Below are 26817 nucleotides of genomic sequence, written 5' to 3'. Positions count from 1 at the left end.
GATACACACGAGACTGATTTCAAGCTGTTTGCTGCAACTTTTAATGTTGAAGTGGATAAACTTCCTGAAAAAGTTCAAATAGAACTCATTAAACTCCAGAGCAGTGAATTTATGAAATCAAAATATAATACAGGAGGTGTCTCCTTGTTGGATTTTTACCATAAATATGTTTTTGAAGATGGAAATTAATCAAATTTAGTAGTCCATGCTAAAAAAATGGCAAGTATTTTTGGAAGTACCTGTGTGTGTGAGCAACTTTTTCCAAAAATGAAATTCACAAGGAACAAGTTGCACACCCAACTCACTGATTCACATCTTGAGGATGTACTGCACTTAGCCTTCTTTAGCCTGGAAAATCATTCAGAAATAATTTCCCAAGAGAAACATCAAATATTGCAGTGACTGTTAATGACTATAAAACTTCAGGTAAAATATCAAACTGATTACTAATATCACTTAATAGAGCACTTCTTTATTCAAATATTACTGATGATGAGGCTCATTAAATTTATAGTATTTACTATTGAATAAATACTTTTTTGGAAAACAAAAATTCTTATGAAGTTTAAAACTTGTGGCCTGCCACCCGAGGGGCACTTCTTTCTCTGGCCTTGGCCCCCCAAAAAATGTTGTCAACCCTTGACTTAGTGTTTTGCAAAAACTATTTTATAATGAGTATAAATGCTTAATAATGAATCTTATCTCATTGTCAGACCTGAGAAAGCTGTCTGGTTATATTGTATCTGTTGGGTACTTGTGTTTTGTGTAAAGCTTTTTGCATGGAGGTTATTTAATGAGAAACAGATTGTGAATGATTTTGTAAGAATTAGCTTTGTTTGTGGGATATGGTAACACAACCTAGAATTTATATAAGATGGCTTAAGAAGATATAAACATTGAAACTTTGTAGAATGGTTGGCAACTGCCTGTTGTGGAGATGCAAGTATAGAGGACGATGTTTCAAAAGTCTTCTGCCTTTTGAAACATCATCCTCTACACTTTCGTCTCCACAATAGGCAGTTGCTGTCCATTCTAGAAAGTTTCATCATGAATTCTCTGTCTAAACAATCAAAGAATACGTAGAAACATTGTTTTAAACTTTATTTTAATTAAAGTTTTAATACCCATACCAGCTCTCATTAGAATGTATTGTTACAATCACTTATCCAAACACTGTTGTTCTGAAATACAAATTTTGAGCAGGTTGAATAATTTTTTTTTTTTCATTAGGAACAGACAGTCTAAATTCTTTATATTTCACAAAACATTCTAGAAATGGTAGTGTGAGCTGACAAACTGGTACCACAACATAGATATGTTCCATTTGTACCAGTATTCTCTTAACGTGTTAGATTGAATTTAATGAAGTAAGATTTAACTATTAACATTATTAAACAAATCAACATTTACTATTTTCAGTGTAGCAAATGCTTTTAAAAACCTAATTAAAAAAAAGAAACCTATGTTTTTGTACAATGTGATGAAGTGACCAAAAATAGTCATTTCTCATTTCAGAGTATGAAATAAAACTTGCAGGCTGGATTGTTTAGCACACAAACTTCAGGCCAATTATGATTATCTGCAGTAAACTTTAGCTGTTCAAATTTAAGTAAACAACTCATTTGACAAAATTACAAATGTGGTGTTGCATTGTTCTAAATCGAATACTATATTAAGTGATAGAGAATCTTGATTTTATCATGGAACTTCTTGAGCAGAACATAACTCCTTTCTCTTTGTTGTATTTCAGCTACATGTAGACATTTTGTAAGGGGACCCTGGTCCATTCTTTTGCTTTTTGTTTGTTTCATTCATAACTAGTATCACTATTTGAAGACTGTGTAGTTTGTCTTGACTATTAAATTTTAACACAGAGTTAAACAAATGTTGTTCAGCAGTAATTTTGTTGTCTCAGATAATGGGAAATTATTTATTTAGAACACTATATTTTATAACGTGTTTCGCAAAAATTGTGTACATTTTTATATCTTTGTGGTTTAGAAATGCAATTTTAAATAGTAAAAATTTAAATATATATGCAAATAGAGAAACTTATTGATAAAAATATAAATGTTGATTGTGATTTGTGGATTTAAATTGTTACTGTCAAAATTTTGGGCAGATGTTCTCTATCTTAATTTTCTAATGAGCATATTACTACTTAGAAAATTACTCAGTTGTTGCATCAAGGATAATCCATTTATGTGTTGATGTTATTAAAGTCATTCCTCTGTTAATGATTGTTGCTAGAAGTTGTAAGAAAAAAACCAATATCATAATGTAAAAATGACATAGTTAACACTTTCTCGATCTGTTCCTACATACTAATCCATTTAGTCGTACAAAAGATAATTACTACTTATAAATTCAATATAACTTTTCACTGCTATTAGTTATATATGTTCACTGTAAAAACTGTTCACATAGTAAAATAGGGCTTGAACACAATAATGAATAATGCAAAATAATAAGCTATAAAGGTGTAATATAAAACTATTCTGAAAAGAATATTCCACAGTGTAGGTATATCTGGCTTTACTAAGAAATAGTGCTTCCAAAAAGGGAAGTAATGTTTCTAGTTAAACAAGGTCAAGGAAGGAATTGTTCTTCTACAGTTGTGTTTAGATTTAATGGAGCTGTTGTTGGATTAGTTAATGAGAGATATTTCTTATTAATTTGATTTTTTATAGGAGGATATTTAATGTGTGAAATGAAAGCCTCCCTCCTCCAAGAAAGTTGAATTTCTAGTTAACGTCGACAAATCTAAATAGTATCAGAACTTGTTTCTTTACCTGATTGAAAGAATTAAAAAGTAAATTGGGCATAGTCTATTTCTCAAGCATGCTTTACAGAACTACCAACCATTCTTCAAAATGTGTGGTGCATTATCAACAAACAAATGCTTTTCTTAATCTATTGCCATTGCATTTTTGACTGAAAGCAAATGCATTATTTGTGTTGGCTAGTTATACCCTGTTTACAGAACATTGGCATTATCACAAAATTAAACCCTATCACCTATGTATAACTTATGGTTTGGAAGTAAAAAATGGCATCCTTTTAATAAACTCTACATTTATTGACAAATTAAGGTGTAAAGTTTTATGCAGTATATTCATTTTTATGATTGCCTCACTTTTGTTCTAAGTTAAACTACACTTAAAAAAGAATTCTATTGAGGGGGTTGCCTTCAAATTTGGTGAGTGCAGTGGATTTAGTAGAGACTAAGGGAAGGTTCAGTAGTTATTTGAATGTTTAAGGGTAGCTTTGAAGTTTATTTCTAAAGTTTGTTTGATTTAGTAGATAGGGTGGCCAAGGTGGACCAACAGCTTCCTTGATGGCCTTAACTTTTAATTTGTACAAAAGTATGGCTTATGGCAGATGTGTCAGGCTTCATTGTATATACTAAAGTGCTGTATTTTTAATTGATGGATGTTTCTAGTTAACTGTAAGTTAGATATTAAACTGCATAAAGTTTTATTGGAAATGGAAGTTGGATATTAAACTGTAGATTATGATTTAATCTTTAGTTATACATTAGTTTATTTATATTAATTTAAAAGTAAACAGACCAAAAAAAATTTAAATATTGATTTTTGTCTGTCACCCGATATGTGAAATTCATCATTGGTTCAAATTAGATGTTTATAATGTCCAAATACAAAGTTTAGTTTATTGTGAATTAGATGCTCACATTGTTGATATTGACAAGCTACAATGTTAAACAAAAACCTCTTTACCTTTTCTAGTTTCTGGAATATTAATATGTTTATTGAATCAACCAATGTAACCCTGTCTACGTCTGTAATTTTTAAAAAATTCCTGTGACTATGTGTAGTCAATTAAAAGCTCAAAATGTTCCCTATTCCAAATGGTAAGGTGAGACACTAGTAAGTGTGAAGTTTATTTTTTAGACCCAGATACAGCTTAACTATTAAACTTGATTCATTATAATAGAGTTTTGTGGTACTGATATAGTAATATATGATTTTTGGTTTTATATATATATATATATATATATATAAAGCTTATAAACAGTTACTTTGTTTCACTTCCTCAATGTTCAAAACTTTATGGTTTAGAAATCTGTGACAAGTAGTAAAAAAGTACAAAGTTTGTAAAGATGGTTGTTCACTATAATTCTTTATTTACCATTCTTTATTTTAAGAAAAATAAGTTTAAGAATGTATATTTGTAAATAGTAATAATGTATATACATATATAATATATTATAACTTAGATGTGACTATTTTACAAAATACTCGTCCATCAAAACAGCCAAGACAGGTCAGTTTTATATTCTTGCACATGGTAATGAGTGCATGTACATGACATCGTTGCAACTTCTGTAATGTTAGCCAGGCACTTCTGAAAGGTTATATAATAAAAAATAATAAATGTGTATACAGTCTGTAATTTTGTTATTTGAATAAACATTTGTAGTCATTTTAGATTGGAAAAAAAACTAATTTTTATTTTTCCTAATTTATTGTGGTTATGAGGTCAGTCAACTCAACTGAACTTAACTGTACAATAGTTAAAAAAAATTGATAATTAAAAGATATGGAGATTATAAAGATTTTGTATGTGAAATTTGAAAATTTTCTAATGCATAAAAGTCTTTTCAATCTTAAAACCAAAATTACTTTGTATTTTGGACAGTCAACTTTTGAAAAGAAAAAAAAAATGGGGCATGAGAAAAAGGTACTAAAGAAATCTTAAAACTTAGATATTTTCAGGACAAAACACCCTGGAAGTAATCCAGTGCTAAATCAGTTGTTTTTATTCACTAGTGTAATATGTCATCATTCAGGTACTGACATGATGTGGTTTAAAACACCAAATTCTCCAGACAACAGTTTTCATACTTCATAATTATATTTTGAAAACTTTGTTTTCTAATTATGTTTCTGCATGGAGGCATGTTGTTTTTAATTGTTTCTTCTAAACACTTCAGTTGATTGCCATTCCTCATTTCTTGATGGATTGACCTGAAATTTGGTAGGGTTATACATACTACACTTGGACACATTTTTCATTTCTTTGATTTAGGCAATCTTAATGATTTTATTGGGTTAAAGATAAAACTACTCAAAAAATTTTTGTGAAAGTCTACTATGGATGACATGTGAGGAAGAGCTTGTACATTTTTTTTTCATTATATCAGTATTCACATATGTTAATGAAATTTGAAGTGGTTAGCTTCTTAATGGTTGTTTGTTGTGTAAGCTATAATATCCATTTATAAAATTAATTTCATTAAGTTAAATATAAAATTGCATAATGTTATTTTATTCATATAGATACAAAGGACTTTAAGAAAGTTATTTAATTTAAAATGGAACTTAAAAACCAACAATCCTGTTGACAGTAGTATATTTTGTTAAACAACAAACACATATAGTTAGTATATTATAATGATGGTTCTTTAATCATTTAGCTTACTTAAAATAACATCGTTTTGCTCTTATAGAAGTGTTCACTGGAGTGAAATAACTTGAGCATTGAATTTTATGTACATTTATGTGTCTGATTCTGTTGTATTTAAATAATCACTACATTTTCTTTGTGCAATAAAAAATGATAGAATGGAGTAATTTTGTTATGCTATGTTGCAAAACATTGCATAGTTAAGTTTTTTTGGTTTGCTCCCATTTATGTCCCAGTCTTGTTCATAGGATATGTCAAAATCAGATGGGTAAGTATTAATAAAAAATCTGTAACTGGTAATACATAGAATATTGTAAACCTAAGTTTTGTAGGTCACTGTATATTGAAAATCTACATTTGTTTTGTAGCCAATTACTACATTAAATTGTGGAAACTTCAAACACAAACAATTCTGTGCAATAAAATTTGATTGTTTAAATTGTTAATTTAAAAAAAAGCGACCTGTACGAGAGTTTCTTTGTTTATTGACTTAAAATTTGTCATAAAAGTGGTTATTATAAATTGATTGTTACTTTTATATTTTCAGTATATGAAGTATTTAACTTTCTTGTGTGTTTTAGTTATTTAACCATACATTGTCTTTTTTTTTTATTATTTATGTACAAAAACTTTTAACTTGCATAACATGGTGAAACAAGGATCCCTGTGCAGCACTACAATCATTACAAGTACAAATTAAGACTAAACTACTGATGTTTGATGTCATGATAGAGGTTTACCAATTCCCAGACAAGTTATTTTTGATTCAGAATTAATTTTAAATCTCAAATAAATATAGAAATATCATTAAATATTTTGTGTATCACCTTTTATTTATTTCAATTAATTAGAAATTAAAATACATTTCCTTTCTTTAGATCTTCCATACTTGTGACAATGTTGTTAGCTCTTGAAGATTAACTCTGTTGGACTGTTGGTGATAGCTAAAAGTTAGGTACATAGTACCAGCTCTTTGATTGCTTTTGTTTTTCAGACTTGTTAAGAGTTTACTTATCTATGAAATCATAACCATTTACTAGAACTGCTGGATTCCATCAAATAAAATAGGGTACCAAACTGAAGGATATTTTACTGTGTTTGTGTTGATATATATTAATAGTAAAAAAAAGCTACTTTTATTCATGGCAATTTATACACGGTTTCAGTTTTCGAGCATATACATACTTCATTTTTGTTTTGTTTTTTGACAGTGCAGCATATTGTTTGGTGTCAGAGTTAAAAAGTAAAAACAGTTAATTTTTGGTGTGGCAATTTGCCAAATCATTAGAACTGTACAAATTTGCAGGCTGCAGATGTTCATGAATGCATACAGCACAACATGTTTGTACAAGTACAGCATCTCTGTTGTATATTTTTTCATTAATCATTCATGTGTACATGCATTCAGTTGTATCCTTCAGCTGTTTTAGTTGACAGTTCTTTTCTGTTATTAATATGGAAGAAGTATGGACTAATATGAAGTTTAATTATGAAATAATTTAAATACATTTGCTTGAATAACATTATTTTTTTAAGTAATCAGAAAGATTATAATGTATTCTGTTTTTGGCTTATTACATTTTAATACACTTCTGTGCAATAAAATTTGATAGTTTAAATTGTTAATTTAAAAAAAAATGTGAGCTGCATGAGAGTGTAGCTCTTTTGATCTGACTGATTTGTAATTATCCCTTGTGGAATATGATGACAGTTTTGTTGCTTTCCTCATGACTGGCCTAAGAAGCTAAGTTACTCATGATGGGAACAGTGGTACAGGGATGTTTATTGATCACACTGCTTAAAAAGTGTTAACAGCAATAATCTTTAATGATGTTATTACCTGACTAAAGATACTTTTCTCACTTTTTATGGGGGCTTTAAAGAAAAATGGTTTAAGAACACTTCAAAATAAATATTCATTCACAATTAATTTTGTAGCAAGATACATGTAATGATATTTTTTGGTTTGTATTTCATATGGAATTAATGCACAACATCATAAAACATTAATTTGTTTTTATGCAAATATATTCTTATTGGAAGCCTGAGTAGGTGCGAGTGAAAGGTAACTTGAACGGTTAGAATAAAAATACTTCTTTCATCTTAGATTAATTTTTCATTTTCCTAATTTCTAGCACTTTCTAAATGGATATCAAAAGTTTTTATCCAGTAAAAGTTTAATTTTCTCTACCCTAATATCAATTGTAACAAAATCATGAATGTACAGTGAAATGAAAAGTTTTTAAAAGATAAAAATGAATCAGAAAGACCTCTTTTTTTCTTTCTTTTTTAATAGAATGACTTTAGTGTAACACAGTTACAATTATTTTTACTGCAAGTCTGAACATCTATCTTTTTCACATCTACATTCTTAATTTTGATTTTATTTCTATACTTTGGACAATATGTGTGAAAAGTAATAAATCACAGTGGCATGTTTTCGGTACAGTTTAGGGTAGATGGACAATCAGTTTATCTCGTCGCATAACGCTTATAGATAAGCTTCCTTATTGACTGATTTCAGGTAATTACATTTTATTTACTTAAAAATATATAATAAATATTTTTAAAATTTCAGCACTGTGTTCAGGCCATTTGGGTTTGGATGCTGTGTTTCACTAACCCTACTTTTTTTTTTTACATTGTTGATTGTTCAGAAACAAATTAACGTACCTTTCAGTATTCATTTTAGAATAAAAATAATAATCAGGAACTGTAATGTTGAAAAACTACTATAATTATGACTTTTTGAGTAAGCTATAAATAGGTTAAATACTACCATTTTTGCTCAAAGTAACAACGTTATTTAACAGTCGAGCTTTATTCTTTTGTGACCTCTCATTTTTGATTGCTACAGCTAAACAAACTTAAGATTCGTGGACATTTATATCATAATCTTGCATTTGTAGGATTTACAAATTTATTGGTATCTCAGCAAATCAGGGTGTTAGGAGGCTCAAATTGAATATATTCTTTGGCAGTATGTATAGTTTACTAATTGGTTATTCACTATAGAAGCTGTATTGTTGAAGTTGAATGAGGAAATTAGTGTCAGAAGACAAAATTTTGTAGAATATTTTCTTTTGAAATTTAGAAATGAAAAGTTAAATATTAATATTTAAGTTATAAACTACACTGTGATGCCAAGTTCATTGACATAAAGTTTGATTAAATTTTGAATAGTACTTTGTAAAGGTTATGACATGCACTTTGACCCACCTGCATGTGTAGTTTAGTTAAACATTACCTAATGTATATTTTTTGAAATCCAAGTTTGTATGTATAGCAGGTGCTACACTCTAAAATATTTCATGCTTGATATTAAAGGATGTGAACTTCATTTACTTAAGGTAAACATAAAAAAGGGTGAAGTTGTGTTTGAGTCGTATAAGGGAAATGAAAATTGTTGAAAAGTGGTAAAAATCAAAAGGTCTCTGCTGAATACGTACACAGAAAGGAACACATAAAATCAAAATGATCTTGTAACCATTTTGTTTGTTATAGCTTTCATGCCATAACGTAAAATAGTAAGTGAATATTAACAAAATTTGGGAGATTGTCATTAAATGCTACAATGTCAATATAGCATGCAAAGTAATTTTCAAACTTCACATGCAAAAATCTTTGTAACGTCCAGATAGTTAAAAGATGTTTCTTGAGAAAAAAACTTTATATTTTGTCTGTTATTTTCACATGCGAGTCTCTATGCAGGTTTAGTAGAATTGGCCAATTTCATGCCAATTATAAAAAAATTAAGAAATGGAAATTATACTTCTTTTGTATTAGAATGACAACAGATTATAACATGAAATCGTAGATGTTTAGACTAAATAGAAGAAATCTCATAACATTATACATTTATATATACTTATTTTATTCTACATCATCCTACCCTCACATGAATGTTAGTACCCAGCAAGGAGGTTTTGGATGTAGTTGACTTATCTAGTACAGTCTGCCATGCCCTAGACATTCTGTACCATGGGATACATCCTCTTTTATTGACTTTAATTCTGTGGGATTGAATTTCTTTTTCTGATTGGGAGCATGTTTCTTACTTATTCTCCTCTACTTCGATATGTTTCCTTCATTTTCCACCATGTTTGTTCATATCTGTTTATGGCGAGAAGATACCTGGTTCAGAAGTGGTGTGGTGCCCCTTCTCATATCATTTGATCTGTTTCTCTTACAAACAGAACAATCTTTTGGATGCTTTCAGTGGAGTACATCTGTTCCTCCCATACGCTGGTCCATCCTCCTTTTCAATCTGGGATTCTTGTTATTTTTGTGAGAAGTGGGAAGTACCATATCAGAAGTTATAATTTTCCTGAACTGAAAATGCACTTATAGGTATTTTCTTATTCTAACATTTCCCACCCTCTTCCCCACAATCTCCTGTTGCTTACATCTGCCAGACTTCAAAGTGATGGTTCAGTAATGACTGTGTCACGTGATGGTGGTGCTGCCCAGCTGATGGAGGGATGACTCTTGATGATTTAATGTTGGAATCTTTGGTTTCAATAGAGTGAGTGCGATAGACTTGTGACATGCATTGTAAAAAGGTTTGCACACTGAGGGCAGCAAAAAATGGAATTCTGATATTGTGAGTTGAAGGAAGTATCTATCAGAAATATATTTTCAGTTCAAGAAAATTATCATATCTTTAGACTTTAGCTACGAGCTGCATCTAGTATTTAAAGCTAAAGTTAGTAACTCACTTGTTCTAAAACTGTGGAAAAGTTTTTTTTAACTTTTTAACTAGATAGATGGAAAGTAGAATATTGTGTGTAACAGTATTATGTCCACCATTACTTTTATGTTTTGCTTGATTTTTGTTGTTAGATAAATGATGTTTAATGTCATAATATTTGAAAAAATAGTTATCACTTGATATTCAGTTCACTAACAGAGTTACCTAGCAATGATAAGTTTTAAAGAGTTACATTGAATATGAGGGGCATGGGTCATCTCCTTCCATTATTTTAAATTGTGTGACAGTATCTTTGTAGAGTGTACGGCAGCTGCTGTCCATTCTACGTGAAAGTAACTTTCATGTTACATAAAGATATCTGTGCTATAAGTTAACATAAAATAGTACTTTCATTTGATGTTGACTCTCTGTATTTTGCTTTCAACCTCTTCATTTTGTTGAGCCTGTATTCATGATGTTAAGGTGATAAAATTGAAATAGCTGTCCATATTCAAACATTCATCCATGTTTCTCATCCATTTAAACTCATTTTTTTGAAAGTGGTTTTACCAGTTCTGTACAGTAAGTTCTAACACAAAATAGATGGACAATCTTTATAGATTGTAGAATAATGAATAAATGTTTGTCACTTACCTACAATTTATTATTTGAGATCAACATGACCACATTTTTTTTTCACAGACTAGAAAGTGTGCAGTTTTGATCTTTGACTGTCTAGTATTTTGTGCACTTTTGGCTCATGGTTTATTGCTGCTTTCATAATAATAAAGTTTAAGGATAACAACAGATGTTTCATTTAAAAAAACCCTCAAAACCAGCTATTATCATTGAAGTATTTATTTAAACTCCTTTAAATTAATAGTATTCACTACATCTGAAGACATCCCATTCCAAAGGCCTTCTATCCTGTAAGAAAGATAAAGCTGTTTTATCTGAAAATAAGTTCAAATCTGCCAAAATTTATATTTTCTTTCCCCCTAATCCTGCCATTTTCACCATTAAAAGATGTTGCATCAGCAGTATCAATTCCTTTAACAGTCTTGTACACTTCAACCAAATCCACTATTATATCATTTTTCCAAGAGAAAATAGTAGAGATCTTTTATTGTCATCATGTGACAACCTTTTTCTTTCCAGGTGTTACCCTAGTGGCTTGCTTTTCAATTCTTTTCAACACTTTGGTGTCATTCCTTATGCAAGAAGACCAAGGCTAAGTATATGGTTCCAAATGTGGTGTGACCTGTATCCTGTACAATGAATTTATAACCTGTTTCTTATATTCAGTATTTCTAGAACTTCACTTGCCTTACCTGTATCAACAGCTCTCTTCTTGGATTGCTAGAATGATCAATTAGAACACTAAAACTTATTTCTTCCAAAAGTTTAAAAGTTGTTTCTGTCACAAGTATAGTTCAAATTATGATAACCAAATGCATAAACTTGAATATGTTACAAGTAAAAGCCATCTGCCATTTATACACTTAACTTGCCAAATCCTTCTGTAAAGCTGCGATATAAGTATGGTCCTTAGATGGGGGAAAATTTTTCTAGTTGGAATTTGTGAACTTACACTTCAATTTTTTGACTGTATAACAAAACTTAACAGGCAAAATATTAAGCACGTTATGAAATATTTAGGGGCTCTTCATAGATTTGAAAATTTTTTTAAATATTACATCATTAACTGTTTCAGGTCTGTTATTGGATGATGATAAAATAAAACAAGATTGAAGCTGAACAAATATTATTTTACTGGTTTCTTGAAATTATTCCTACTTTACAAGAGAACAAATTTTAACACTCCTACGAAAAGTGGGGCCTATTATTAGGCCCCACTTTTTATAGGAGTGTTAAACCAGTTTTTTATGGTTACATTAAAATGTTAATATAACCCATGTCCATCACTTTAACATTTTCATTATGTGTTTGGAGTAATCCACCCAGCTTCTATGATTTTTGGTAATCTGTACATGTGTTTACAAGCTTTTGCAGGTTATTAGTAAATATTACAACTCTTTAATACACAAAATATCAGGTTTTCAAATTGAGTATTAAGATATTTTAATTAAGTTTTTTTCTTTTAATTTTTTCTTTAAGAATGTTGACTAGCCCAAATTCAGAGTAATTTTCTTTAAAAATACATTTATGCATGAAAGAATTCTGAAATTGCACATGTTAAATCTTTATAACTCCATCAAATGTTTTTTCAAGAAAAAAACTTTCTATTTTATCTTTTATTTTACTATCATATTGGAATCTCTGAAAGTGTTATATAGATTTGACCAACAACCATAAAATGTAAGAAGTCTTTCTAGAATGACTGTAAATCATAACTCAAACACATTTAATCTAAGTAACTTAAATGTCATAACATTGTACATTTATAAAGATTTATTATTATTATTTTTTATAAAGACTTTTTAACTACTGTTAGCTGAGGTAGAAGTTACAATGATGCAGTGCACGTGCACTTGTGCTACTGTGTCCAAGAATATAAAACTGAACTTTAGTTTTTATAAAATGACCCATCTTGGCTGTGCTTTAGTGGACCAGTATTTTGTAAAGTACAATCACAGTTTGGTTATAATACATTATATATGTAAATACATTAATACTATTTAGAAATAGGATTTTTAACTTATTTTACTTAAAACATAGAACACAAATGAAGTAAAGGAAACAATTCTCTTTTTATGACCTTTGCACTTGGCTGCTGCTTGTTGGAAGTTGTGAAGCATTAAGAAATTTCACACATGGAGGATATAAAATGAAATATAATTGTTTTTTTTTAGCTTTTTATAACCAAAAAAAATAATTTATTGTGTCAATATCATATAAATCCATGATGGGACATTCTGAACTTTCAGTTTGTTATTCACATGCTATGTATATATAATTAAGCATATATAAGGGGCCATTTCAAAAAATCTGAGGAGATGGGTGGGGGAGTACTTTGTGTGATTCACTGTATTAATGACATCTCATAAAATAGGAAAGATACAAGGTTTATATTATATATTGTAGCTTCTAAACATAAGTAATTTGAGTTTGTAATTTGTACAAAACTATAGACTTTGTATTTTGACATCACAAACATCTAATCTGAATTGGTACTGCATTCAACATACCACACAAAAATCAATTGAGGTGCATTTTTTAAATATTTATTATAAAAATAAGAAACTAAGTAATGTATAGAAGGAAAATTTGAGTTATAATCTACAGATTGGTACCAAGCTTAATGACATAGATTCATAAAATAGTAGTTAAATAACATTTTTAATCTGAATCAACAAACACAAAGTGTTCTTTGACTTGTGATCAGTAATAATAGGGTTAATGTTTTAGCTACCTAATAATCATGATAATTGTACCATATTACCAGTTACTTTGTTATTAGAGTTTTTGTTTGAATCAGGGGAATGACACCTGTGATCTTGAACAACTTGAAGTAGATACTACTTTTGACATTCATCATTGGTAGTAGAGAAGTCTGAACTTTGGATCTGCTTTGATGGATCTTGGATACCTTTTTGAAATTCATTATCATTCATTGCCTTTATCATGGCTCACTTTGTGTTTGACAATACTTGGGTTAAAAACAAAACAAAAAAACACTGAGGCTGTCAACACTTCACTAAGATACCACAAATGCTCAGCAAATTTCTTTGAAGTTGATTTGGAAATGGCTGGGTTGATGAACTTTTTTTTTCATTCACAATTCTCTCACCTGTTTTACCAACCCTGATAAGATAACTCATTCCTTTTTGAATGATGTACATGTAAAGATTAAATATTTGTTTAAAGTTTTGTATAGGACTGAAATTTATTGTACCTGCTACACTCTTGGAAGCCTTTAACATGTTTACATTTCCTTCTGTTATGCTTTCTTTTCAGAATTACTTTAGTTGCATTTATATGGCCAATTCCACACTAAGCTCCTAATCATTTTTTAGACATTTATGAAAAACCATTATTATATTTTGATATTCATGATCTCTCTTTTTATTGCTATATTTTGTGTGTCCAAACTATATTTTATATGTTAACATGTATATATCATTTCATAAACAGTACATAGTAATATTTAACTTCAGTATCTAGAATACAGAATATTATGCATTAGAGCAATTGAACACAGTTTCTTACTTTTGCTAAATTGGTCACTGCCTTCTGAATTATTTATGTAAAGTTTTAGAAGTATGATTTACTTCTTTATCACTAATTAGTTATTTTTCTGTTTGTTGAAACTTTGCTTCTTGGAGATATCAAAGTGTACTGCACCCAAGAAGGAATCTAACCAGAAAGTAAATCCATAGTTTTGTGGGCATATTAGAGATCTGATCTGACTGCATGTGGTTATTAACCCTTAAACAGTAGGAATGTTGTAAGTAGCAGTATCAGTTGATGATGGCTGCTGCGTAAGGGTTAATGTGAGGAATTTGTTTTATATGTTAGAATCACTAAAGTTTTTATTTCATTCACAAATCTTTGTTCAGTCTTTTTACTAACCTAGTTAAAATGCTCATTTCTTTCAGAATGATATTTCATACAAACATTTGTAATTAAGTTTCAAATTGATAATTGTTAACCCTTTTGCTGTTGGCAAATTAAAGAGTGCATGCCATGACCTTTTAAAGAGGTATTTTCAAAATTTTATTAAATGACTTGTCACTTCTATTGACATAAATAATTGTAATCAGAAATTCAGTTTATAATTCAAATGTTGACGTACGTTTTAATTAATCTAAAAGGAAATATAAAGATAAAAACACTAAATATAAATTTTTGTTTGTCACATGGCACCTCTTATTACTCAGTTTCATATTTTATTATGCCAACCATGTGTGTATAGTGGTTAACAAATTAAACTCTGAGCTGAGATATAGACAAATTTTTATATGAAGTAAAAACCTCTCACTTCTGATTTGCTGAGATGTCAATTTATTTAGCTAGTCTGACAGTGGTTTTTTTCCTCCTGTTTCTTTTGACTGTTTACTATGAAAAGAAAGAGCAGTTTCCTGTATACATAAATCTGACAGTCATTTGTAAGTAACTTGAAGAAGAAGAAATCATAATTTTGCTAAAACTGTTGAAGTGTGGTGACTAGGTCATTGCTCTGAACGTATTAGTTGAGGAATAAGTTTGCTGAAAGGGAAATAGGATTTTATAATCATTTACACAAATATCTTTGAATGTGTATATGATATACTGCCAGATTCCAAACATCACAGAAAGATTACCAATGCTCAAACATTTTACAGTTTCAAAGTGTAATTTAATTACTCTAGATAATTGTCATTGTAAACACTGTAGAGCGTATAAACTGAAATTCCACACATTCTCAGAGCAGTAGTGAAATTAGCTTATTTCTTCATGCATGAATTATTCTCAAAAGTATCATATTATAGTGTCATGTAAACAGTCTAATAGCCTAATTTCACTTTTAGTTGTTGACAGCAAAATAAACATAGAAAGTAAATGAGAAATAATAAGCATTTATTTTCTGTGTTTATGCACAACTGTTTCATTTATTTTCGATTTTACATCTTTTCACAATACTTTGATTTGTCTACTGATGGAGAATCAAATATATTATTATGATAGAGGTAATAACAGACAAAATATAAAAGGTTTTATACTTATTTAGAGAATGTTTTAGGTTACACAAATGAATTTTAGATTTTTTAGGACAGAAAGGTATTTATAATCTTAATAGTTCACTTTGCATTTGTATTAGTCAAAAAAGACTTGATATATATTGCACATGTCCTTAGTAAAATACTTCATGAAACTGATTTTTTGTGTACACAAATGACATGTAGCATTTATTAAATCTGCCAACTTTTGTGAAAATAAACATATAGTATTAATAATTGTATTATGAAAATTATAATGAGTACTAAGTGGTTACGAGGTTAGTCAATTCAACTAACTCCATATTGAGAGAGTTAATGGAATGTAAAAACAGAAATACAGAACCATATGACCAGAGTGCTTTTGCAACATGTGCCATTCTTCATCAGGGCCAACCTGGGGTACATCAAAAACAGAATGTAAAAGTGTTGTTCATCATCTGGCTAAGTCATTTTGGCTGCTAGATGGTGGAAACTTGAATAACAGTAATAATTTAAAATTGGTCAATAGCTGCCACGCGTTACCTTTGTTTTTGTTCATGTTTCTCACTGTATTTGCAAGCTGGTAACTTGTGGAAATCATTTAGTTCATGCAGTTTTATGACATGTACATTTATATTAACAGTGTACTTAGCATTCTCTGTTTACATATTTGGATTGTTTTTTATTGTTTTGCATTGTGATCGAACAATATGGGGAGGATGTCCATTTCATTTCAGCAGAAATTATAAGTTGATTTCTTAATATTGTTAATCATATTTGGTTAGTTTCTGAAATATGATGCAAGACATACTTCCATTTGTTGTTCAACTGCAAATAAGGGCAGAGAAGGGCAACTAACATGAACAAGAGTTAGCAGATCATACTTTAATGTTTGGTAAATATCTTTTCCTGAATGTAAGTTATGTAAAACTGAAATAGCAGCTGGAATTTTTTTCACCCTTAAATGTGATAAAAACAGACTGTCATATCTGTATAAATGAGAATTTATGGGTGGAATTTCTTAGTAAAATGTATTAACCCTCTTATAGAAAAAATTTTGTATCCATTTGAAAAATTTCAATACTGATTTAGGGTCTTTTCTAAAAATGTTTTCTTAATGAAACTTGTGGTTAAGAAGGTAGCCTAAAATTAGAATAAATAAACTACAAAACATGTAAGAATGAGTGCATTATATATAAAAAAAAAGTTAACTCTTTCAACATGCTTTTTGTACTCATTTAAAGTCTTTATAGATGTAATACTTCTAATTTTGAATACAGTGTGTTTATCTTCACAAATTTGTCAGTCTTTCACTCACAAAAAGATCATTTTTTATTGAAGTATTTTTTAATAAACTAAAGATTTGTACATGAATATATTATTTGTTTTGAATAGTCCATTTACAAAGCTCCCCACGCTAGTACAGCGGTATTATCTTCGGATTTATAACGCTAAAATCAGGGGTTCGATTCCTCTCGGTGGGCTCAGCAGATAGCCCGATGTGGCTTTGCTATAAGAAAACACACATAAACACACACCATTTACAAAGCAGTTTTCATGTTAAGATTAAAAATACTTTTCTTTATCTCATATTTCCTTTATGTAATTACTCAAACTTTGATAAAGGCATTTGATAGATTTTTTTGTAAAACTTTATATTTTATTTTCTCTACTATATCTCTAAATGGGATTGGCCAATTTGACTCGCCACTTAACCAGAAAAGAAAGTATAAATAAATCTAAACTATCCCCTTTTTCTCCCTAGAATAACTTCAGATTGTAACATAAAACTACAATTGTTTATCCTAAGTAAATTTAAAATGGTAACATTCACAATTAAATTTTATTGTTTTATTATCATTTGGATTGCCCTTTGAACCATGTCTAACCTCTACCTCCACCATAAGTTTTAAATCAGTTGGGGAACATTCATATCATGTTATGGTATCAAATTACATTACCAAAATGATTGCTTGATGAAACATTGTTATTATATTTATTTTACATAATCTAATCTTGACTGATCTAAAAAAGATTCCTATTTTTTACCTTTTAATTACTTTTATAATAATAAAGAACATGCATGAAAAATTGGAAAGTAGTTACCTAGTCTTCTTTTCCTTGCTGTTGATTGTCAAGGACAGTTACCCCTATTTCTTTTTTTATACTAATGACAGTAATGCACTAAATTTCTATTTAATTAAATAATGCACCAAAGAACATGGATTGATAACACACAAAATCTAGACAATATCTCCTAACTCTAAATTTTTCTGGTTCTCTATATGTTTAGAATCGTTACAAATACATTCAAGCTTGCCATTAACTTTCCCATGGAAATGAAGATTGTACTCTTAGTGGAATTGGTAATTCTTTGTTCAGAACAGTTCTGTATGATACATCATTTGATAGATGAAAACCTTAACTTTTTATTGTTTATATAGGATATATATAATTAACATAAATAATAAGGGATTATGATAAAAATTTGAATGTAAGACACTAAAACTTTGTGTCATGCATAGTAAAGAATATTCTCTGCAACAGGGTTAAATAATTTTTTGCTAGGTCTATATTCACTTCTTCTGTTATTTTCTTAAAAATAAACCACAAATCAGTGTAGATTGTCCATATGATGTGACTAAAACCACTGAAGTGGATTTACCGTATTTTTGTTTGTGATTTCTGGTTTCTGATCTTGAGTATTTAAAGTAACATATCTGTAGAAAAAAATGTTTTATTCTTAATTTATTCATTTTAGTAAACAAATGCAAAAAATTCTTATTCGTGAAATAATTTCACAAAGATCTTCAAATAACTGATCACGTTTATATAGTGATAATCATGTGTATCATTTGTGTCAGCAAATGAAAGATTATTAGAATTACCTACAGGCCAGATAACTGACAAAAATAAAATTGTATACAAATTTAATAAAATAACATAGTTTATTAAATTTAAAAGGTTTATACTGCTGTTAAAACTTACTTGATATGAAACATTTTTGTGAAGAACCATGAGGTAAGTGTGCCATTTAATTACCATAAAAGAGATTTACAATTTGTTATAAGAATTAATACTTATCTACTCTTTGTAAAAGTTTTATGAATAATAAACATTGACAGAAATTATTTGTTGACCAAGTGTGTTTATTTGTGTAATAAGAAGGCTAATGTTGAAGTTTAGGCAAGACAGCTTATTAAGAAAACAATCCTAAGAAAAAATCTTGGAACTATAAAAACTTATTTAGCTGTTACAAAGAAAACTTACTTTAAGATTAATTTATTACTACTGAGGATTTGGAAATTTGAACATAAAACATATTAGTTCCAAAAACATTTTAAAGTTTTTTTTTTTTTTTTCTCAGTTTGAATAATTAGTCATTTTTCTGATACAATATCTATCTTCTCTCAAGCTTTCTTAACTAGTACTGCCATCTGTTGGCATAAATGTTTCTTTTGCCAATTGTCTTGCAACTACGACCTCATTCTGCATATCAAATTGAAAATGATCATACAGCAATCCTCCACCAACAGGAGTGGAACACTTACCCCTCTTGTAAGCAGTGCCCTCTGATCATGCATTTGTTAATCACTTCTCAGTTGGTAGTCTTACTATGCAGATGTTTGATTTTGCTCACAATTTAGTTATCATGTTTGTGTGTCCTTCCTTTTTTATTTTTCTGATTCAGTTGTTATTTTTTAATTCTATTGTGACAAGTGACAATTTATCCTCATTATCTACTCTAGCCTTTATGCTTTTTGTTCAAGTTTTAAACTTTGTGAGTTATGCTCTCGCAATTTTGGGTGGTCATCGCTGTTACTGCTACAGCAGGTTTACTGACAGCTCCTATAAGGTTAGTGCCACAGATATTGACTGCTGACATGATGGCTATAATCAATAGAGAATTGTATAACTTTAGACAACAATCTGAATAACATAGTGAGTGTCTTGTCATAGAATATGTTTAATGTTGCCTGTCAGTTTTGGGGGTTCTTATCCTGACCTCCTCCTCCATTTGTAGACTTGATTAATCAGATGTGTTTTGTCTTTGTCTCCTGTTCTCCTTTAATATTCTATCCATGCCATCCTATGGGACTAATCTTTGTGTTTAGTTTTTCTCCTTGCCTAAATATTGGGGTTCTTGCAAGTTATTTTGGGGGGTTGATATGCCTTATCCACCACATGTTGGCTGTATCAAAATCAATGTAGTTCAAAGTTTATTTCTCCTGTAGTGATTTTTCTTTCTGTTACAGGTTTCTGGTGTTACAGATTGTATCACTGATTATGAAAGGAGTGGCCTTTTAAGTCGGCAGGACTCTCTCGGCTGGGATAGAGAAGGAAGAAAGTACTGGTTTTTATGTAGAAGAATTTTTGTGTAAGTAGTATAACCAATCAGTTTTATTGTTTTATGAAGTAATATTTTAGTTTTTCTTCTATACTTATTTTTTCATGTATGTTCTAGATGTGTGCAGTCAGCAAAATTCAAATGGAGAAGGTTAAAACCTTATAAAAAAAATAAGTTTGAAATATTTGTATTTTACTTTATTATAAAATCTTGTATTGATGGACTAAATGTTTTATTGTACCAAAATTTCACATTCATATGTTAAGACCAGTTGGAATCTGGTGTTGGGCAAATTTCTGATTAATTTTATTAAATTTTATTTTATCTGAAAATCTTATTTTCATCTTTTAAAATCCTTATGTGGTAGTGAGAATGAAAAGAAAAAAAAGGTTCTTGGAAAATGACATGCTTGAAGAGGACTCTCCCCCAGATGATATGTATCAAAAGGTGCATTACTTGTTCCCTGCTGAGCTTGTTGGTTGTGATGTGTGACAATATCCTGAGATTTTTTTCTTTTCCATTTCACATCTCTGATTAATAGTAATTACTGTGACACTTTTTAATGTTTTATAATTTATATCTTTTAAAGAACTTCAGTCAGTAATTGAATCTTAAATATAATATGATGTTTTTTTTCTGGTTAATATTCACAACATTATAATATTTACACACACATTATGTTTTCTGTTTTGCAGTGAAGGAAATGGAGAAGTTTTTTATTATTCAACAAAACCTCAACTTGATGAACTTACTAATGTTCTTGATCCCAATGACTTTGAAGCTGACCTATGCCGAACCATCAAGGAATTACAAGAAGAAATCACCAGACAAATGGATGTGACGGAAAAACTTACAAATGCAGCAAAAGGAAGCAGAAAGTCGTACTTTGATGTAGAAAATGGTTAGTGGCATTCTATTATTATTTTGAAAATTTCATTGTTTGTATTAAAATAAAGTGCTCCTGTTTTTAATATTAATTCATAACAAAATCTGAAATTTATCACGTAATTTCTAAACCTTTCATTTTATTTAGGCTAAATAAGATATATGTTTCAAGTGCATTCTTAAAATTCACAAATAGTTTTTAGAACAAATAGGTTTTGCTACAGTGTTTTCATTATTCCTTGACTCGTATTGTGAAATAACATTGGCATTACATGTTTTGTTTATGCTGCTTTTCAAATATAACCTGCTACTTGTTTGAGTGTGTGCTTATATTATAAGCAGTAACATGCTTGTTTTTATCAAAACACAATTTTTTATTTTTTTAAATTTTGGTTACTGCATGTATAGATCTTGCCCATCTATTGTAATCCAGAATTGAATAGAAAGTTGTCAGTTGTTTTTGTAAAAATTAACCTTAGATTTTTATACTGCTTGTGTACTTCTGTTTCAAAATACTTTTTACAGTCAGACTTAATTTTGTCATAACTATTATTAGATGACATTAATATTTTTTTGAGTTCATCTTAATGGGCTAGTATATATGTATAGGAAATATTTTGTATAGATAGGGTCTATAATTTTCATTTCTAGTTATTGAAATTTCTGTCATTTAGCAAACTATATCATTTAAGGTGCTCGTATTGTTGTGTTTTTTAGTGCTGTTTCAAGGTTTCATTATGTCATAACTTTTAACCTGAGATTTTATATTTATAGCTAATGTAAAATGCTTCTAGGATCTTATGGTGGTCTACTATGAAACCACCTTTTCCCACATCTAGTTTTACATAGTTTGCCTGATGAAGAAAGGTTCATCTTTTAAAAGTGTTTGGGTTACAGAGTTTCATATTTTTATTTTTAGTTTGTTTTAACCTACATGTTCTTCCAACATCACATTTGATGCAGAAGTTGCATGGATAAGTTTCCATTTATCTTCAGTTGTTGGGATCTTTGTCAGATTTGGTGAACTTGTACGTTTTATTTCTTGTTGTTCTGACATTCTTCAGATGTCTGAGTTCTAAGAATTTATAGAAAGCACATTGTGGTGTGAAGATAGTATGCCTTTTGGGATTTGCCTTTCAGTGTATTTTAGTTTGTTGTCTGATTTCATGTTTATAGTTTTCTTACTTAACTGATACGTTTAACCTTTTTTTTTTTTTGAAGAAACATAAGTTCAGTTTTTGTTGGATTTCATTTTACATTTGATAATATAGATGAGCAATAGACAGTGCTTTAATCAAAGAACATTTTATTTGGGATGTTGAGATTTTTCTTTTCAGTGCTTTTTATTGCTGAAACACTCAAATCATTGATTACACTTTGAAAATAAGGTAAAGAAAACCAAAAACAATCAATTATGAAATCATCATAAGTTATTATAAAGTAGCAAATAAATGAAAGCTAGAGAATTTTTGATAAAGGTAAAATAGTCACATGAAAAGTTTGATAACAGGTAATTTTAATTGAAAGGAGCTGATGATGTTAAGGATAGCCAGTATTTGTTCACTAGGAGGGTTTCTCTCAGTAAATGTTGCATGTCAGCCTTGCCTAAGTTAAGAATTTTTTAATTATTTAGAGAAATATGTTTTTTACTGTGTGTGCAAATGACATATATATTCATGGATAATATACAGCTAATTACGTTTGCAAGACTGAAACATGAATTTGATACATGTGCCCATGTATATTGGGGTCTCTTTCGTAACTGAGTCCAGACTGTGAAATGGTTCTGTATCTACCATTTGCACACACAAAAAAGAAAATATAACCATCATATCACAGTTTAATTTCAAAATTCATACTTCAGTCAAATATGACATGAATTTTGAACTGGTATATGCTTATTGATCTGCAGGATTTCTCTATCATCAGTAGCTCTACCAGTTCCTTCCAGTCTTGATTTGTTTCCAACTGTTTCATAAGAAACTATATACTTTATATTTGGATGTCGCATACATCTAATTTAAACCAATGATTAATTTAACATACCACATGATAAACAAAATTCTGTATTTAGGGGTTGTGTTTTTAGTATTTGCTCTTAAATTAATAAATCAACAATACTAAAATTTGATTTATAATCCACAGTTTGATACCGAACTCATTGGAATACATTTATAAAAAACTGGTTCCATGAAATTTTAAATGTGAGTCAAGAAATGTTATGACATTTGACCAGTAACCTGTGTCAATAGAGTTTATCAACCCTATTGGTTTATAATTGGTTTCTCTTATCTACCTTTCACTTCATCATTAGCTCCTACATGCACAACAAGAACTGCAATACTAGTAATTCCCTTTATTATATTTCCTGCTTTCAGGTTTATCTTCCACCTGTGTCCCTGGGTAACATAATTATTTTCCCTCTATATATCCCACACATTATTCTATTGACATGCCTTATCAAGGAACCCGTATAACATCTTGTAAGGTTATCATCCATAACCTTCTTCTCAATAATCCCTTATCTGTAGAAGCCACACTGACATGAATGTTGAACCAGAGAAATTCTATTCATTATTAAGTATAGACTAGGATTTTTAGCACTGCTAGTTCTTTCCAGTTTTGTTTCCAAGTGTTTGACATGATTATTTTATTTTTATTTCTATATTTATTTTGTATGTATGTTGTAGTTCTAAGGCTAAGTGTTTATTGCCAGCAAAATATTTGATTTTATAAAATGATAAAAAAGCAATTAAATTTAAGAGTGTTAGTATTTTTAATAACCTTCTTCTAATGTTTATGACTTTGGTTTAGTTAGTTTTTGATGCTTTCAGTTTTGATAGACTGAAAGATGCAAATTTTCTAAATTTAAGCTAGATCAAATTAAAGTTGAAGAAGATAACAAATGTTAGTTTTGAGAGTTTCTATTTATAGTAAAAGAAAAGCTGTATTTATTATTTTGTTTCTTTTTGTCATTTTCATATCTTTAATTAGCATATGTCTGACCTATAAAAAGTAATAAAACTATATAACCACAAAGTAGTTTACATAAAACTACTACTTTGTGAATATTCAAAATTATTTAATTATAAAGAAGTTAGTGCAGTGTAACAGCAGTTTTGGCATATAAAACTACACATCTTGTTTAATAATGTTTCTTAAATTAAGTATATTAACATTAGTTTTAAAACTGGGATAATCTGTGAACATATATTGTTATTGAAAGTATTTCTGTGTTGTTAACTGTGTATGAGTATATTGAAGAGATGTATATTTATAAGATCTGTACTGAAGCACTATATGTATTACGTTTTATGTTTTTCAGCTGCTCTTATCAAACATCAAGAGGAAAGAGCTCTGCAGAAAATTAAAGATGAGGAAAGAAAGTTACAACCTGAAGAAAATAAATTTTTGGAAAATCAAACTGTAGAAGAACAAACTATTGTAAGTTGTTTTTGCTTATTATTACTCTGAGTTTTAAATTTTGTGAAAAATTATATTTCATAAAACACCACCTGAAAAATGTTTGAATTGTTAGTTGAAAATAATTTTGTGTAATGGAAAAATCTTCCTTTATAGTCTTGTGCATAGTTATAAAAATGAGATTACCAGAACTTAATGGCATTAGTTTCATATTGTTTCCTTTCATGAAAGAGCAACAATAAGGAAAAGTGTTCTCAAACTTTCAAGGAAATCTTTCATTATTGGTTTATTAACAGGTTTCGTTATTTAAAAGAAAAGATGTGTGTGTGTGTGTGTATTATCCTGACTTAAAGTTCTGAAGCCATGATCTTACTCCATTACCTCCAGTTTATGTGAAAAGGCATTTGTGACAGTATGCTTATTATTAATTTTTCTTGAGTATTTGAAATTACAAAACGTATTGAGAAAGTATTAATATTTTTGTTAAATTGATGTATTTCTTTTCTGGCAGTTTTGGTGATTTTCATACTTTTACCTTTTCTCTGTGGTTGATTTAGTTGTTTGGAAATGTATTTCCATATTTTTTTCATTTTTTTTAAATTGTTGATTTGTAGGCTGGTGCTATTTTTTATTTTGTTTTAGGAAACATCTGATATCACTACCACTGTTTCTACAACTGCCACAGTGATTAGTACAAGTGAAAAAATTGAAACTGAAGAGTCAGTAAATAGCCCAAAGGAAAGTATTGAACAGATGGATACTGTAAACACAGTAACCACTGTCATGACTACAACTACTACTACAACCACAACTAATATTGAAACAAATTTAAATGCTGATAAGTTTTCAGGTAACTACTGTTTAGTTTGTTAGCATACATCCTTGATGTAACTGATCAAAATATTAAGTGACTTCTACACCTTAAAAATAAATTGAGAAATTTATGTTTTGTGTTTACTTGTTTTGGTTATGCCATACATGATAATTTTAGCACAAAAAAAATAAATAAACATTTGTTCCACATTTTCTTTTAAACATCACTTTTTAAAATTAGTTTTTGCATGCTATATTTGAGACAGTATTAAGTAGTGCCTCTAATTTGTAAGTGAAAATGCTGTCACTTTCCTTAAGTGTGAGAGTATCCAAAATCCTTTCAATTTTTCTTTACAAAGTAGCATTTTTTTTCTCCATCTACAAATGGAAAATTTAATTTTAAGTTAAAGCTTGAAAGTTTAAAGCTCTCCATTACTTGGATTTACATAGATAAAACTTAGTTGTAACTGAAGATGAGCAATATTAATAGTTCTTTTTTTTGAATCAGAAACGGAAATAAAGAATGATGAGCAAGAAGAAGAATTTGAAAAAGAGGGTGACAAGAAAAAAGAAAATGGTGACCTTTTAATTCGATTAACAAAAGTAAAGGAAGAGTTTGATAAACATGGTACAGTGGAGATTGCAGGTGAAAGTCAATCAGAGGTTGATACAAAAAAATCTGAAAATATAAGTGACAAAGGAGATGGAAGTGGAGATGGTAAGAAATGTTATTTTGAATGATTCTTTTCATTAGCTAATGGAATTGTATAATATATTGGAAAATTATTTTATACTTTAGATTTATATAAAAGGGGTAGTTAACAGTTGTTAACCAGATATGTTCTGTAGGTGTAAAAAAACAATTATTATAGTACAAATATATTTTGAATATTATATTATTTTATACAAGTTTTTGTTAGTTATAAAGCCAGTATAATAGATTACTTTTATTTTAAAGGAACTGAGTCAGTTCCTTTAAACAACGTACAAGTTCACAAAGATTGTAGTAATAAAATACACTTTGGAAACAAATTCAAAGTGTGAATAAGTCAAACATAGAGTCAAAAATTCTTCAGGTTTCCAGAAATTCATGTTTCTTACTTGACAGATGTGTGTTCTATATTCATGTAAATTCACTAAAAACTTGGTTGTGAGTGACTGCTTAAATCTACGTGTAGTGTGTCAGTTTGATCCATCTTGGAAGTGTGAATATATTGGATTTATTAAGTAAATTTTCATGAAATATGTAAATATTTTGTTAAACATCCTAAGTGTATTGTTAGGTGCATACTAATATATACATGTGACAGACATATGACTGCTATGTATATAGATTGTTTGACGAGTGTTTCTTAATTTCCTTATGCCAAATAGCCAAGAAAAAATAAGATATATTTCCCTGAATGGGATATTGTTTCCCCAGTTTACCACTATATGATTGGAGCTTAAATATAGTATGATAACTTCTGCAGTTTGTGGCTCAAGTATTTTGGTCAGGCTTTTAAATTTACAAAATCAGATTATCTCATGACAATTTGTATTTTCAAAAATTTTACTGAAACAGAAAGGGAATGCTGACTAAAACATGC

At 29.2% G+C, this 26817-nt stretch overlaps 1 protein-coding gene across 5 annotated transcripts in view; it reads left to right on the top strand.

The window, feature by feature from the left end:
• Positions 1 to 26817, top strand: part of E(bx) (nucleosome-remodeling factor subunit NURF301 E(bx)) — a 93524-nt gene that overhangs the window by 7263 nt on the left and 59444 nt on the right. For all 5 annotated transcript variants that reach the window (XR_013025390.1, XM_076490505.1, XM_076490506.1 and 2 more), the window contains 5 exons: positions 20016 to 20137; positions 20803 to 21008; positions 24318 to 24436; positions 25058 to 25265; positions 25737 to 25946. Coding sequence is in view for 4 of the 5 variants with exons in the window: in XM_076490505.1 (XP_076346620.1) it covers positions 20016 to 20137; positions 20803 to 21008; positions 24318 to 24436; positions 25058 to 25265; positions 25737 to 25946 (865 nt within the window). In the remaining variant the exon portion in view is untranslated. The remainder of the gene's footprint in view (positions 1 to 20015; positions 20138 to 20802; positions 21009 to 24317; positions 24437 to 25057; positions 25266 to 25736; positions 25947 to 26817) is intronic.

Source organism: Tachypleus tridentatus, chromosome 2 (assembly GCF_004210375.1).
Source record: "Tachypleus tridentatus isolate NWPU-2018 chromosome 2, ASM421037v1, whole genome shotgun sequence".
NCBI classification, from domain to species: Eukaryota; Metazoa; Arthropoda; class Merostomata; order Xiphosura; family Limulidae; genus Tachypleus; species Tachypleus tridentatus.
This window is presented reverse-complemented; position numbering and strand designations above follow the sequence as displayed.